Here is a 16185-nt window from a genome sequence, read left to right as displayed (position 1 = left end):
TAGTTTAGCACAGGCCGATCATTCCACGAAACATCCACGAACCCGCTTGTCTTGAAACTCGCAGCCTCGGCGCGGTCCGCAATTCTGGTTGGTCCTTCCACGCGTGGTAAAGAGGACTGAATTGTTTGAGATCTCTGACACGACTGAAGATAATCTTTACCTAGGTTAAGTACCTACGATATTGCAGCGGGCTCCGTCATTCCTGCCGTCGGAAAAATTACAAATCGGGCGGGAGGCAGTGTCCCGCTCCAGAGGCAGACTTGCATCCCATGATTATTCCTCGCATTTGATGAGATGTCAATCGGTGAACAAGAATCGGTGACCGAATATCTCATCCGTGTAGGGGGCCCGACTGACACACAACAAGCCCTGGAGCTTGGACATCAGGGTTCCGACGCAAATTGACAGTTCAATCAAATACAAGAGACAAACTAGCAGCCGGATTGTCCAATTTTACGTGACCCAGGCGTGCCTTGCCCAAATATCCTTAGATTAAGGAGGTAAGAGTTAAGACTGAGACTGTCATAAGCCGGTACATAACTTGTTCTCAAAATGGTGACCTTGTTCTGCTTGTAGAAAGACGTGCGAATTCGTAAGACTTTTCCCGCGTTTTTGAGACTACCATAGGGTAAACTTCAGTCTCAGGCTGCAGTGACAAAAAAGATGCTACCATGACCATTCTCCATACTAATTAGCATCCCACATCGATCTTTCTGGGGTAAATGTACGGAAACAACACCGCTCTTTGCAATATTGAAGCAATCGGGCGCCCAGGTGGCACGGTGCTTCCTCCGTCAGCACTAATGCTAGGTGCAGCCACACGAATTCCCTCAACGCAGACCGTTATCTTCTCGATCCTTCCTGCCCCTATTCACTCGAAAGAGTATGGTGACACTGAATTACGGGCTTTGTTCTCCTGCTGTGACGCAACCATGGTGGACGGGAAAGGTGTTCCGCTGAGCTCGCGATTCTTACAACACCCGGACGCCATGATCAAGTGAATCACCCTTTTCATCTCAGGTGTGAATCCGAGGGGCTCAAAAAGGTGAAGACTGGCTGATGTAGGAGCCATGTTGTTCGGGCATGGTACTTGAAGTTGACGCTGCCTGGTAGAATTAGGCTCGCAGAATCAATAGAAGTGAAGGGATTACACTATTATCACCCCCCATATTTTGGCTGTTGAGAAAGGTTTTCCTTTACCATTCTGTGTCATAATCTGTCTCGATATTGAAATATGATACAATGTAAACAAAAGAATCGCTTCATCAATGAAACTCTGCGCCCCTGGGTATCCTTTCGTGTCGTGATACAGTACATTAGTATGGTACATTCTACCTTGCAATTTTCCCAACGCTGGTAAGGAACGAAACGCAGTCCGTTGCTCCCCTCAAACCTCTCATCTCCTCCCGCCGCCGGCACCAGGCTTCCCAGCAGCCGCCTTCCCCTTGGCATTCTGCGCCGCACCGGTGACCCTGCTGCTGACCGGGTTGACGATCAGGTTGGCCAGCACGATCTCGACAAACTGCCGCGCGTAGATGGTCCCGATCATGCCCTTGGGCTTGAAGTTGGTCTTCTTGACGACAAAGTCCATGATGGCCGCCGCGGCGCCGACGGTGATGGTCCGCGGGATCCGCTGCTTCCAGGGCACCTGCGTGCCCACCGCGATCTTGATGGCCGCCACCGCGGCAGCGTCGAGCCCCACCTTGCCGACAGACTTCATGTCGACGCCCTTGGTGATCTTGTCCAGGAACGACTTGGCCGCCTCGCCGTCCGGGTCGATGTAGCGCGCCGACGCGTCGCGGCCCCTGCTCCTGCTGGCCCTCTTCGAGTTGTCGTCGGGGCTCGTCCTCTTCCCGGAGCCTGCCTCGGAGCGCGCCCGCGACGACCGGCTGTCGGGCAGCCGGCGGGGGGGCTCGTCAGACTCGTCCCACGAGTCGGAGGGGATGGGAGACAGGGAGCGGTGGTTGGAGTCGTGGCGCGAGTGAGACGCCGTCGAGGCGTCGGAGCGGCGCCGCAGCTGCTTGCGGTCCCGGCTGTCTGACCGCGTGCTCGACGTGTCCGAGTGCCTGGAGGAGGAGTGGCGCCTGTTGCGCCGCTCGCCCGAGTCGCTGCCGTCGGATGTTAGCGACTGCCGCCGCGCGATCACCGAGTTGTGGCGGTCGCGCTCGCGGTCGCGGTCGCGATCCCGGTCCCTGTCGCGCTCACTCCGCCTCGACGAGCTGGATGCATCGCTCTCGCGCCTGTCGCGTCGTTCCCTCCTGTCTCGCTCCGATGCGTTACTCCGGGCCCGCCGTCGCTCACTTCCGTGTCCTTCGGAAGTGTCTGGTTTCCGTCGGTCCGAGTCGTCTCTCCTGTCCCGGTCCGAGACATGGCGCTCTCGCTCGTCCTTGGCGGGGTCGACTGCGGCCGAAGTCATGTTGTTGTACTCGTCGTCGTCGACCTTGAGGTAGTACTTGTCCCTGGGGTCGTAGTCCGAGTCGCTGTCCGAGTCCCTCTCCTCTCTTCCTCCTGCCTTCGAATCTGCCGCTTTGGACTCATCGGACCGGCTTGATCGCCTGCCTGATTCCGCGTGATGCTTGGCTGATTCGGTGTGATAGTCCCTTAACGCATCTTTCTGCACGTCGTGTGTGTCCTTGGGCGAATTTGCTGCAGATCCCCCATAGCCGCTGTCGACCGAGGAGGCGTCGTCTCGATCCCGCCGGCTGCGGTTTGAGTGCCGGGACCGACTACTAGTACTGTCCTGGGTGTGTCGTTCAGGTGCCATAGCTGTTGAAGGTGGAACAGAAGAAAGATGGCTGGCGTGGTGGTATATTTCGGAAAGTGGTCTCGCCTATGCGCTCATTTTCGCAGTGCTCTCTCAGTACATAACTACAACTGGGCAGTCTACTAGGTCGGTTTGTCGGTGTGAGACGGCGAAGACAACGAAAAGTAAGGTGAGATGAAATTCTAGGGTCGGGCGCCAGAGGATGCCCAGATGGATGAGACGGTGGTATTAACCCCAACGGGCAAGGGGGCAGCTTGTTCCAAGGTTTTCGCCACACCACCTCGGTCCCATCCGCCAGACCGTCGATGACGTCCCCCAGGTCCCCTGCCAGCCTCCCCGCGTCATCTGCCCACACACCCGGGAATAAGGTTGCACAGTTGCAGGCAGCCTGAATGGCCTGCTCCTCCTCCTGCTCCTCCTTCCCCCCTTGCCCCCTTTCCCCAAACAACACCTCGCTGTACTGGCTCGTGTGGTTCGTTGACTTGTCAATGTTTCATTCACAGAGCCATCATCCTGGCCATTGCCACGCTGCCGATACATCGCTCGTGCACCCGACAGATTGGGCAAACGGGCAGGTGTCTCGGTTGCCAATGACGGGACGACAAGATGCTAGACTTACGGCCGATGGGAAAGGAGGGCTTGCGACAAGTCTCACCGACTCCCACTGGCTCTTGTCACTGCTGTGGTGGTGTGTAGTGACGCACGTTGACGGCGACAAGTCTTAAAATGCACTTCTATTACTCCAGTACCCCATCCTCGCTGGCTCTGTTAGTCTATTCCCGCTCCGTCATGGATATGGGTTCGTGAACATGTTCCAAGGGATATGCCGCCGTGAACTCCCGAGTTTTGGGGTCCGCCTGCGCACGTGGAGATCATGCTCTGGACCCTGTTTCAAGAAGACAGCTTGACAAGCTCAAAATAGCATGATTCTACCTGTCAACGACCGTGCACATCTCCACTTGCATTCCGGTCGTGGCTTTAAGCTGGTATGTTGAGGCATGCACAGATACAGCGGCATTTTGATGATTTGGGAGGCACGTCCCGTGTTAGTGGAAGTGACGTTGACTGCGCACCCCAGGACATCTGAGTAACCCCAACCGACCGTTCTCCCTGGTGCTGCAGTTCCGTGCATCATCCAAGTCTCTGAATGCACAGTCTCCTTGCTGTATATCTTCATGGGCTTAGCTTCGCGATAAGCCTGCTCTGTGATGAAGCTGAGTCGCTGGGGCCAGTGGTGTCGATTCATCATCCTTCCCTACTTACCTAGGTAGGGAAACACGGCCACCAGTAGAATTTGCCAGATGAGGTGTGTCGCACTGCCTGTAGTGGTAACGCAGACTCAATAATAAGCCTCCCTGAGATCGCCATCATCACATGGTAGAAATTGGACTCATATTACAATCCTTAGACAGAAGCTCAAAGTCGAGATTGATTTGCCGTCAGCCAGACTGGTGCTACTACGGCCAGAGCTCGTCATACGGCATGTTTCATAAGCCAATGGACATTGAACACCCCCGCCCCTCTGGACGAGTCGAAAGGCCGGGCTCGGATGACAGCATGTGCACCTTTTCAAAAATGAAAGAAGACCGAGGACCTTCAATATTTAGATGTCTGGTACACACAACCGCCGGCACGCTATCGACGGTTGGGAAGACTGAGAAGGTTGGGAAGACTGAGAAGGTTGGTCAGCAGGGTTTCACATCAACAACATACCCCAGGGTAATAAGTTCCTGCAAGGAACCTTCAGTGCGGGTAAAATGACCCTGAGTCTTTAAGGGCATGGAGTGAACACGTCGCCTGGTCGATCCATTCTGATTAAAATCATCTGTCATATTCCCATCTCTTGAGGACATAACACCCCTGAGGAAACAACGATGGGACAACCCAAATCAGTCACGAAGAGTTAGAGATCTTGGTGGCTTCGTCCTAACTTCACGTAGTTACATGTTTCTACCGAGCCGTCGGCACTACCTTCGAGTTCACGCTGCAAGACACATTGCTGTCGACGATGTGATGAGGATGCTTGTGAATAATGACCACAAGTTCAATATGAAAGGCTGAATCGCCTGGTCTCAGCCGCATAGCGGACGCTCGTCGAAACCAGCTCTCATTAGGGGAAAGACTGCCGTGACACTGAACGCGCACGCGGGAACTCCCACGCGGCATGTGCCAAGACCATCTCACATATTGTGGCTGCGAAAGTTGCTGGGGCCAAAGATCAACACCTATGTCAGTCAGTCGCCCTCGGCGAATTGTGGTTGAGTTTGCTTATCTGCCTGCTTGGCTTGTTCTTTTCCGTGTTTGTGTGGCGCTCGACGCCAGAGCTGACTTGCGGTTCGGGCTTTCAGCACGATGGGAGCTGCATGAAACCCGTCGGGATTCAGATCATCCGTCTTATCCTAATCTGACTCTGACCCATTGTCGTCTCGAAAGCTACAAATAATGGCAAATTTGGTTCCTTAAACTTTCTTACTAACGAGAACAATCTTGCTGCCTACCCGTGTTGTCATTTCAAGTGTCAGATCGCTTGCCCCCCGGCGATACCCCGTAGAGTTTGAACGCAGCAGCTCACAACTTCCAATTGCCCAGCATAGTTCGAAGATGGATACCTACAATCCCGATCGGTGGTAAGTTTCCTTGCGGTCTGTTGACTTCTTCACACATCATCATTCTCAAACCAGTGCTGACCCGGTTCTAGCCCAGTCTACGCGGTCCGTCGTCCTGAGACGTCTTTGATCGGCCTCATGAGCCCATGTCCACCCTGGTCTGAGACGCTGACGATAGACTGTGCGTAGTCCTTCTTCGGCGCAATAGGTTGTGCCATGGCCACCATACTCTGCTGTCTCGGAGCATCGTACGGCACGGCCAAGTCATCCGGCGCTGTATTCGGCGCGGCCATAATCAGGCCCGAAAGCTGGACGCGCAACATGTAAGTCCCTGTCGTGCCCTGTGCGACTGTGTTTCATGTTTTCCTCGGCAGTTCTCCATGAACGAGTCCTGATGTGGGTCGAACATGGCAGGCTGTGTGCAGTCTTGGCCCAGATCCTTTCGATCTACGGACTGGTCACGAGCGTCATCATCAGCAACGACCTGGGCGAGAAGATGGCCCTCTACACGGGTTTCATCCAGCTGGGCTCAGGCCTGGCTGTCGGGCTGTGTGGGATGGCTGCTGGGTTTGCGATTGGCATCGTTGGTGATGCTGGCGGTGAGACATCCTCAGTCAAACATCCGTATTCTCCAAGTTACAGTAGGCCGGTTTTCCACTGACATCATCACAGTGAGAGCAAACGTTCAGCAACCGCGATTGTACACGGCCATGGTGCTCATCTTGATCTTCTCTGAAGTGTTGGGGTTGTACGGACTGATCGTGTCCATCCTCATGCTTTCAAGGTCTACTACTGGAGTCACGAAATGTGACTACTAGTTGATGATGTGCCGCGAAGGCAGTTACATATTCAGGCGGCATCCAAGGAGGTAGAGAGTGTCGCAAATCTCGAGGTTGGTAAGTAGCCAATGCGACACTGGCGCTTCAATTCAGTGAATAGAGGACTCGCTTCAATGCCCGCACAAGCTTTTGAGGGTCCCTTGATCAGACACGAAAGCGCAATTCCCGTCAAACCCCGACCGCCTTTTCATCACAGTCTCTCCAACAGAAAGATACTCTAGGTATACAGGGAAGAGGGAGAGAAAAACAAGAGTACTGTTACAAGTCTGAAGATGAGAGGCCGTTTGAAATGCAATGATGAAATCGCACAAGTGATACTGACGTATTCACGTCGACTTCGTCATGAAGATTGCAGAGTGCAATACAGGATAGTTGGGTCCGGGTCATCGTCGCTGGGTGCCCTCGGGGCCCGGGCCCGGGGCTGCATCTGATAGAAGATGGTTGGTCTTTCCCAGCTGTCCCCTCTGGGCGCGGGAACATGGACCAGCCGGATGATCCTACGACCCGGCGAGGCCACAATACCCTGGTCTGCCAGCCGTTGGAGCTCAGCCTGAGAAATGTACAGCCTCCGGCCGTACCGGTATCCCTGTGGTCTCTCTGGTGGCCTCTCGAAAATGCCGTATGGCGGTATGCGGTAGGCCCTGACCCTCGGCAGCCATGGGCCCCGGCCTTCTCGGTCTGCGAGCTGTGGGTAGTTGCCGTCTGCGCGTAAATTGGCACCCGGTGGCCCGCCTAATGGGTTGACGTCCCGGTAAAAAACGTTTGGCGGAGGGCCAAGGTACGGGTCGGCCGGGTCTATCCTGATCGTGAACAGCCCCACTGGTATGACCTGGCCGATCGCGGGGGAACTGGGCATTGCTCGGCCGTACTGGTATCCTCCTCTGGGCAGGGGTGGTGCCCTTCCGGGAGAGAACGCCGGGATGGGGATCACATGCCGTATGTACCCATCTTGTGTGACAGGAGCAACGAGCCCTTCTTGGACTCCCAACGGCTGGCCAAAGGCATTAAGTGCCGCCGGGTCCCGAGTGACCATGTAGATGTCCGGAATGACTTCGTCTTCCGGAGAGATGGTGGACCACCCTCTGCCCCTGCCCCTGTCGCTAAGAAACCCATTCGATTGCGAGCCAGGCGACGCACTACTGGCACTACTGGCACTCCCGTCTCTATTCAACTGGCGCAACAGAGTACCAAAGGAAGGTCGATCCGCCGGGGCATTCACAGTGGCATTCGCAGGGCCATTTGGAACGGCAGCTCCATTGCGGCCTCCCGACCGTCGTGCAGGCGTTGCAGGAGGCGACATAGGCAACCGGTCCGCTCCTCTCTCGCCGGCTACCTGTGCTGGATCCGGGCCCTGATCAGGTGATGGGCCCAATACTGCGAGTCCTCGTGCGTTCAGATATAACACGTCCCCATTCGAGTTGAACAGCCACGCTGAAGTGTCAGGCGGCTCCTGGCTGCGCCTCACTGGCTGCGGTGCTTGCGCGGTTGACCAGACACCGGAGATGGCCTGGATGCCGGCCCCGGCAGCGTTCATGAGCTGTGTGACCGTCGACTCGTCACCCGGCGGGCCATTTCGAGCTGCTTGAGGTGCCGCGGGGCCTTCGAATGCTCCGCGCCTACGCGGCCATGGTCGCGTGCGGAAAAGGCTCGCTAGAAAACCCAGCCGGGAAGCCCTCAGGGGAAGACCCGGATCCTGGGCCGGCAGGCCCGTATTAGGTCTTCTTGGTAGATCGAGGACGGGATCGATCATGTCGGCAGTCTGTATGGAAATAGTCAACGAACATTGATTAGCAGGTTGTCACGTTTGCAGGGTAATAGGCATGACATGGCACGTACCTCAGGAGCCTCATTCACCAACTCTTCGAACCACTCTCGGTCGTCCGGGTCATCGTCCCAAGCGAGAATCTTGTCAGCCTTGTCCAAGTATGCTTGCAACTCTATCGGGTCAGGCCGATCAATCGGCCTGTCTGCCAAGCATCGGATGAGCAGCCCCTTAAGTTGGTTGTCGTTGATATCAGCGTCTCGAAGCCAGCTTCCGTGAGTGTAAAACTGGTCTACCACGTTGCCATTGACATCACGGAAGGCTCGAATTCCATGCGGCATCAGGGTGGCATCCGGACCATTCATTGGGCCGAAGGCGGCTGGAGGTTCTGGCGGATAATTTTGTGTGATCATGCAATGTAGGACCTTTACAAGTGGCCTGTCAGCTTGCAGTCTCAACCTTGGTTACTGGACGTCGCTTACCATGGCGATGGCCCAGATGTTGCTAATTGGACCGAACCTCCCTGCGACACTGGGTAGAGGGAACTCATCCTGGGGGAGAACCCGCACGTAGTCCCACTCTTTGTGGAATTGTTCCTGTAGACCAGTCACCAAACGTTGCTCGTGGATGGGCAGTTGAGAGCTCAACAATATATTCCTTACCGGTAAGAGGAATGGCCTTTTACCCGCTCTTCGGTACCGCCAAATATCCTCACTATGTAATAACGGTTTGTTTTTAGATGGATATCAACCTCGCTTGCTTCTTTGCCAGCTGGGGCCTGTGTGACACGTACCGATTGGGCACAGCTGCATTTCGGGGGAACGCTGAAAGGGTGAAATCGCAAAGCTACGACATTATCAGTCTTGCTGCTCTCCGAAGTCTGCAGAGCGAGAGCAGGTTTTCTCTTTTACCTTGAAAACCGGCACCGCTGGATGGTTTGCATCGTTCTCGCCAATCAACACTAGGAGACAAGATCAGGGTGAATTACTGTCGTGTTACCAAACAAACGATCAGAAAGTGAGTGGGGCCCCGTACCATTGTCTGGATTCAAGTCGAAATGGACTACACCATATCCATTATATCGATCTTGATCATTTTCAGGAACCCTCTCTATTACCTCCTCTCCATCAGTCCAAATCATCTGATTATCTTCTGTTCTGGACATCCCAGGCGGGTACTCCATCGCAATGCAAGCGCGTATAACTGGTTGGCGAATCAACATCAGAGGGTTAGCGACATTTTATGCTCATACTGAGTCACAGATACGCTTACGGCAAAAGAAGACCTTCCACAGCACACCGTTAGGAAATGCGGCCCCTGCAGCCACCGATTTCCCTATCAAATCTGTCAAATTGCCGGCCTTCATAAACTCGAGGTAAGTCAAGTCCTGTCGGCTGTCCATTTCTCGAGCAAACGACCTCGCATTCCCGGAGAGCGGGGCACCGGCGAAGATGTCCGTCTCCCATTCAAGAATTTTTAGAACATGCACCGCGCGTTTGAGGGACTACGCGCAGGACGACCGAAGTCAGCACCGTGACACAAAGGAGTACATATGTATGCAAGAGGTAGATGCCCATCGAGAAGGAGGCGATACCATGAAATTCTCACGGGCTAGGGTCCGACGAGAAGACGTACCCACAGAAAACCTCTCTCCCATGTTAAAGTATCAGCCTCCCCTCTCCTGGTTGATTTGATAACGAACTTCTTGCGCACGCCCATCCTCGTCGAGCGTACCTCAAAAAGAGTAGCCAAGGACGAGGCGCCGCTGCCCACATGCCGCAGCGACCTGATATCGAGACCACGGGCTCGGATCCTGTCGCGGAAGGCTATCACAGCAGCGTCTTCCGAACCGTCAGCATCACCTTCGGTATACTGTGCATCTCGCCCCGGGGCAATGGGCTTGATCCGTGTACATCGCGCCAGATCCGACCTAACAATACAGCGTGGAGTTGAAAAGAAAAAGTCATGCCTACCTACCTCCGTCACCACTCGGTGGCCGAATAAAATCCGGGCTGGGACGCGTGAACGGCTGCATGTTCGCAGCCTGCTGGGCACGTACGGCCTCATCGTCGTTTTGGAAGGGGTTGTAGAGATCAGTCCAAACCCGTGGGCGCTGCGGCGGGTCATAAGGAGCCAGGGCCTTTGATGGATCCCAGAACGCATCATCCCACGGCGTCTCGCCTGACAGCTCATGTTCCCGAACCCGCCCTTGGCGGTTGTACTCGAAGTAGTTGTTCATCCGAAACCTCAAGTCCCGGAACCCCCTACTCCGCATCATAGCCGCGAATTGCTCTTGGTTCCGCATCTCTGCTTGCTGTTGGCGCACCACCGCCGGGGATGCCCCCACCGGGGCGGGTGCTTGTTGTCGCGTCATTGTTTCCAGTGTGGTGTCTACTCTCCACTGAGTGATTGTAGTCGGTGGAAATGTGACGCCCCCCGGGGGGACCGATCGAGGGGGCGTTTGCATCTTCGATTGAGTTGATGTTTTAGGCAATCCTATTCACTTTTTTCTGCCCTGGTGCGCACTACCTAGGTATAGAAGCTTCGTGGTCAGGGTCGAGTGTCACATTGATCGAACAATAGTTCGGGAGAATTATCATGAGGTGCTTCTTTCAAAACACAACATTGAATCACGCTTCTGCATACCCTCAAGTGATTGAACGCTACTGATCACCTATGAAATCATGTGCGACGAGCTTCAGCACTTCAGAGATGGCTTTGAAATGCTGCCGACACAATGGAAGAACGCAATTGTGATGAGGGTTCCGCAAACGGCACTGACCAGAACCCGCCCTTTGTCTTCCAAGGTTGTGGTAATAGATGACTTCAGCTTTCGGCCCGGAATCAGCGAATTATTTTGGGAGAGCGGATGGGGATTGCTTGCACTTTTAAAACTGCACGAGTGTCATAAATTCTGGGGCCTCAGTTGGGATTGCAAACTTGGATCTGGTGAGGAGGACTAACGCTCAACTAGAAGTAGACGGGTTTCTCTACTTATAGAAAGCCTTAGTTAGAATAATAATGTCGAAATAACATTTCGCATATCCCGGCTCGGCAGACTGATGAGGTTCTTCCTTTCTAACAAATCGGCTGAGGAGCCTGACCTCCAGCATTCATTCAAGTGTGATAAACCTTGCCCGACTTTCCACCAACAAGCAACAACGGCTGTGGAGGCGCAGAGGCTCTGACATTCTCTGCTACTTTGATAGTCTCAAGCAACCGTAGTATTCGTTTACTCCACAAGTTCCTGTAGACGGTTTCGGTCACGGAGTTCGAAATTAAAATTACGTGACTCTTTTTTTGGACCATGATATCGAGACGTTTTTTTTTTTTAACTTTGGTTGATGACTGTTAAGTCCTCAATTCAACGATCAAACACTGCAAGCCACGCACACGTCAACACCACAATCAAATGAAACTATGTATGGCTCTGCACTATGCCATAGGGAATGCAACCATTCGGGCCATCCGGACGAGTACTCAGAGCCAACAGCCACCCCTCGAAAGCATTCAGTGCTGTCTCCTAGTTGTGGACCCTAAGACTGATCTTGGCCACAGCCCTGTTCAATCCGGCCATATTTTCACCTCGCCCTAAAGGAGGATTCACATGTGATGCAAAAACCAAACACGGTGGATCTCTGCCAGTGGCGATGAATAATGACTATCTTTAGACACCACGCGTATCTATCTGCCCAGGTGATATGTGACACCGGGCAGGCTTAGTAACTCGCCACCTGCTACACGAGCATTTCGTCCAACTTATCGGGACGATCCTCAGCACAGCCACGCGGTCAAGGTCAAGAGAATAGGCAAGCCTCGACCGGCGGCCGGAAATGACGGCACTCTCAAACATGCCCTCTCTCGGACACAGCACTCACCCCAGCCAGTCAGCGGCCGCCTTGCCCAGGGGGCTTATCTGATGGCGCAAGCGGAGGAGAGCAGGATATGCATGCGGCCTCCTGGCATCCCGGAGGGTAGGGTATGGCATGTGAAGGGTGGGTATATGTGACCATGATCCTGCAAAGCACGTGCGAAAGAGGTCGCGCACAGGTTGCCATCGGCCCCTGCGGCCTTGCCTATCGCAGGGCGTCCGGTGCCCCGTCACGGAGCCACGCCGGCCATCACAGCCAGGGCGAGTAGGTGTTGGTGTACACTACTACGTGACGCAGGTGCAAGTGATCGATGCACGCATCGGGGCACGCACAGGGCGGGCAGGCGGCCGTGGGCTGCTGCTCCACCCGCCTCCCCTTCCAGCCCCGAGGGTTGGATCTATCACACATGCCTGGGAGTCGTATGGGGGCCAGTCGGAGACGTTCCTGCGGCGCGGCGGCGTCGTACAGGAGCAAACGGGAGTGATTCGATGCGGCCGGGGTCCGCCTCGGACCTGTTTCTACACCAGGTTGGTGCTCACCCCGGGGCGCACACGTATAAGGCCAAGAGAAGGAGATCTCATGGGTCGGCCTGTCAGGCAGACGGTAGTTCGCATGCTCCTCCTACGCGTGTGCCCTCCCCTGCCTCCGCCTTGGTGGTTCTGGGTGTGATGTATCGGTACATGGGGACTTGGACGTACCGATCTGTTGCAGCCTAGCCCACGGCGGGCCGAGGATTGTCATCGTTAGTCAGACGGGAAATATCTCGCTAGCCTGCCCTTTTTAACCTTACCTCTTCGAGTATTTGCTACCCAAATGTACGTCTGCGCTTACTACGAGGGAGGGGCTGGGCAGCTGGGTGGACTGATTGATTAAACTTGGGGGCGAAGGATGAGCGGGCAGATCGGTGCATGCAAGATGGATATAGCCTGAGTCGCACGGGACAGCAAACGTGGGAAGCATCTGACATCTGGAGTCGATCATGCTGTGCGGAAAGCCGCAGCTCCTCTCAGCTTCTCTCTCTGTAGTACTGTATAGTAGTAACAGAAGGAATGGGGGCGATGGATCTGACGCAATGGAACCCGTGGGTCATCAGTCAAGTGCTGACCAACATGCACAAGTGTCTGCCCCCTCGGCACATGGGGGCTGGGGTGTGCCATTCATGCCCATCAATCGATCAACAATGTCAAACTAGGCTCCAGCGGGTTTTGAATCCTTCGGGCGGTTTGGGGTGCGGGTCGGGTGCGAGCCTCATCGCCTGTGGCCGTTGGATTCCTGGGGACGGCCCTGCGTCTGGGCCGTGTCAGATGATTGCGGGATTTCGTGCCCCAACCTGAACGCTTGAAGCGGTGAAGTCTCTGCTTCTGACATCCTGGTCATAGTACCACCCGTTGGCTCAAATACTTTCAGTATATGCTGCCGCATATCGGTGTGGTGGGACAATCCTTCCGGTGTCATCATTCCTGCCCGCCGCTGAAGAACCCCACAAAACATCCATGTGGGTTTTCTTTTCTACGAGCGAGCTATAGCACAACAGGTTCTCGGAGACGAAATGATAGAACTACCGTCCAGAGGATCAGCCCCCGCTGCCCTATATGATTCCACAGCAGCCGGCCGTGGAGTGGGTTTTGGGCAACTGGTACTCCACATCAAACAAAAAAACCCTGAGAAGGATTCACGCCCTGGTTGACATGTCAGCAGGGTTAGGTGAGAGAAGCAACATCAACAAGATAACAATCCCTTGTGGCGCGAAGGATCCGATTGTGGGTGCTGGACCAGTGAGACCGTGTGGATTGAATTGTGTCATCTCCTCCTCAAGGCTGGAAGTGAGGGGTGCCAGGAGGCCAGGTAAGCAGCCTCATTTGCCCGAAGGGGTCTCAAGTTCCGAACACAAGTGTGCTGAAAAATAGCAGCAAACTTTTTATTGAAGGCGGTGACCAGATCGTCTATCGTTGACGTCTGCACTGTATACAGGGGCAACTTTTACTTGTCAATTGAATTGGTTGTGAGTCAGAAGACATCTTCGTCATATTTGAGCCTCAACAGTCTTGCTTATTTTGTGGCAGATGATACGTATCCATTTAGCCGTCGGAATAAATGAGACTATGCGACGATCAATTCCGAGAAACGCTGAAAGAAAGTTACAACTTTGAAAGGTCCAACGCTGCCTTCCTAGGTACCCCCTGGTATCTATGTGGATGACTCGGATCTGAAGGCTGTCACAGAGCACATGTGCAGGTCATTCTACGTAGCCATGATTTATTGACAGTGAAAACAAGATTAAAATATTGTCAGTTGATATGACCCATACTCTCGATTTTGTATGATGACAATTTGTACGTCGAAGGGAGTTGGTGCAGAAGAAGCACAAAAGTACAATTCTAGAGCCTTGCCAACGGGCATATCGCCATCAGCCATTACTTCTCCGTGTCCCTTATATCCGAGAACACAACTCAGATATCACATATCTGCACTCTAGCAAGCACCAACATTATACCGAATTTCATGCCGTAATAGGCCCGGCATCAGCTATGTATACCCAGGTACACACACTGATGTTACTGAGTCCCCAACATCATGTTTCAGACCAGACGTCCAAAGAATGGCCTCAGCCTCGTCCAAAACACCACGTCCAACACATCAAAATAGAAAAAGAAAAAGCAAAACGGAACAGGAAGAGGGTCCAAAGGATCAGACCCGCATCGCGACCGTTTACCTCGCGACCGTTTTACCCAGAGACCCAGCCAGCGATCCGCGCACGGGGATCCACCCACAACAGAACAGTGACATTCTCCCTCCAGGAGGATCAGCCCTGCCTGCCTGTCCGCTCGATCAAGCTTACGGGCTCCCCCCCAGCCATCGGAGGGGTTCGTCCATCCAAGTCGTCGCTCCTTCGCCCGAGTCACGGCGGTACATTGCGTGACATGGCATGCCGTAGCGCGGACGCGAGAGCGCGGCACAGCAGCAAAGCCTAGAGAGAGGGAGAGGGAGAGAGAGAGAGGATGAGGAGCTTGAAGCACATCGACGGACGGCAGTCTCAAAAAAGACGGAGCTAACCCTACCTGGGTACTTGCTTGCTTGCTTTCCTCCAGGGATCAAATGCTCGCTAGCTGGCCGGCTAGCTGGCCGGCCAGCCACCCCGATAAGCTCCAAGCTCCCCTCGGGTATGTTGTGGTAGTCAAAGTATGAAAACGTCAGAAGTGCCTCGCAGGGCTGGCTGGCTGGCGGGCGGTCCACCCGCGATGGCAACCTGGGCCTACTTTATTACTTGCTTTTCTGGCTAGCTACCTAGAGTGACCGAGCAGGTCGGGGGGGGCTGACCTGTCCGTTGGCCCAGGCCCCACCTCCTCCCTCCTCTTGCCAGGTGCTTTGTATCGGTACTAGCCCCGCATGTAGACTACTTACACACACAAAAAAAAAAAAAAAAAAAGCCGTTGGCATGCGTGCTGGCTGGCAGGCTGGTCTGTTCACCCAAGAAAACCCCATGACACTACTGCAGGTGTGCGGCGAGGCCGTTCCCCATCGAATTCCCCATCCGCGCGATGATCAGATCACCACCACCAACACCGGCAGGGCAGGACAGGGGGGCCCGCCCGGGCTGGACCCCCCGCTTTTTTCGTTTCTGCTGCCTCTTCGGGGTGTAGGAAGAAAACAGTGACTGTCTGATGATTGTTTGCTTCTGGGCAAGTATATTCGAGGTCCCGTGCGGGCTTGGCAAAGGGCCCCCAGCGGATTGGTCGGTTGGCTGGTTTGGTTGGTATATAAGTAGGTACCCAGGCAGGTAAGAATATAGTCATCAACCACCGTCATTGAGTCGCACGCATACGACAGGTCAGAACAGCACTGCAGCACATCAATCGGGGTCCGACAAGATGGGGCAGCCACTCACTGCCACTGCGGTGGCATAAGCCGAGCGCGGCGGTGCCGGTGATTGGCCCGCTCGCCACGCCGCCGCAAGGTAGGTTTGAATGAAACCACCACCACGACGACCAACAGCCACATGTGTTTTGGCTAGTGTAGTTGACGGGAAGTTCCACGTCTGAAGGGTGAACATTCACCCAACATCTTGTCTGCCTGTCTGCCTGTTATCATGATTACGGTGGTACTACGGTCCTTGTATGTATGTGTGTATGTATGTACTTGTCGTTTAGCCAGGCCAACCAGGTAGGCCCAGACAAGATCCAGGCCATCCATCCATCCATCCATCCATCACACACCCCGTGCCCAATGCTACATGCACCTCGAACTCGCTCGGCATCGTGCCATCTGGCTCGGACTGTAAGAAACACACCCACCCGGCCGGGGGGGGGAGGGGGGAGGTGCAGCCAAAAAAAAAAAAAAAAAA

At 54.5% G+C, this 16185-nt stretch overlaps 3 protein-coding genes across 3 annotated transcripts; all 3 read right to left on the bottom strand.

Moving 5' to 3' along the window:
• Positions 1-1177: 1177 nt before the first annotated feature.
• On the bottom strand, positions 1178-2985 carry KVR01_005781 (uncharacterized protein). Its single transcript, XM_044789939.1, has one exon. It carries the CDS (start codon positions 2762-2764, stop codon positions 1397-1399), a length of 1368 nt encoding a protein of 455 aa, XP_044644584.1. The 5' UTR covers positions 2765-2985; the 3' UTR covers positions 1178-1396.
• Positions 2986-6549: 3564 nt separating this feature from the next.
• On the bottom strand, positions 6550-8783 carry KVR01_006280 (uncharacterized protein; the record flags this gene model as incomplete). Its single annotated transcript, XM_044792759.1, has 5 exons — positions 6550-7968; positions 8046-8396; positions 8454-8567; positions 8657-8742; positions 8765-8783. The coding sequence occupies 5 exons, from the start codon at positions 8781-8783 to the stop codon at positions 6550-6552; spliced, it is 1989 nt and encodes a 662-aa protein (XP_044645083.1).
• A 434-nt stretch (positions 8784-9217) lies between these two features.
• Positions 9218-10276, bottom strand: KVR01_006376 (uncharacterized protein; the record flags this gene model as incomplete). The annotated part of the gene is made up of 3 exons (XM_044791030.1): positions 9218-9475; positions 9706-9901; positions 9945-10276. 3 exons carry the CDS (start codon positions 10274-10276, stop codon positions 9218-9220), a joined length of 786 nt encoding a protein of 261 aa, XP_044645179.1.
• Between the last annotated feature and the right edge of the window lie 5909 nt (positions 10277-16185).

This window comes from Diaporthe batatas (genome assembly GCF_019321695.1).
Source record: "Diaporthe batatas strain CRI 302-4 chromosome Unknown Contig00006, whole genome shotgun sequence".
Taxonomy (NCBI): Eukaryota; Fungi; Ascomycota; class Sordariomycetes; order Diaporthales; family Diaporthaceae; genus Diaporthe; species Diaporthe batatas.
This window is presented reverse-complemented; position numbering and strand designations above follow the sequence as displayed.

Coding starts and splice junctions, on each gene's coding strand:
- KVR01_005781 (XM_044789939.1), bottom strand. CDS start 2,764: ATGGCACCTGAACGACACACCCAGGACAGTACTAGTAGTCGGTCCCGG.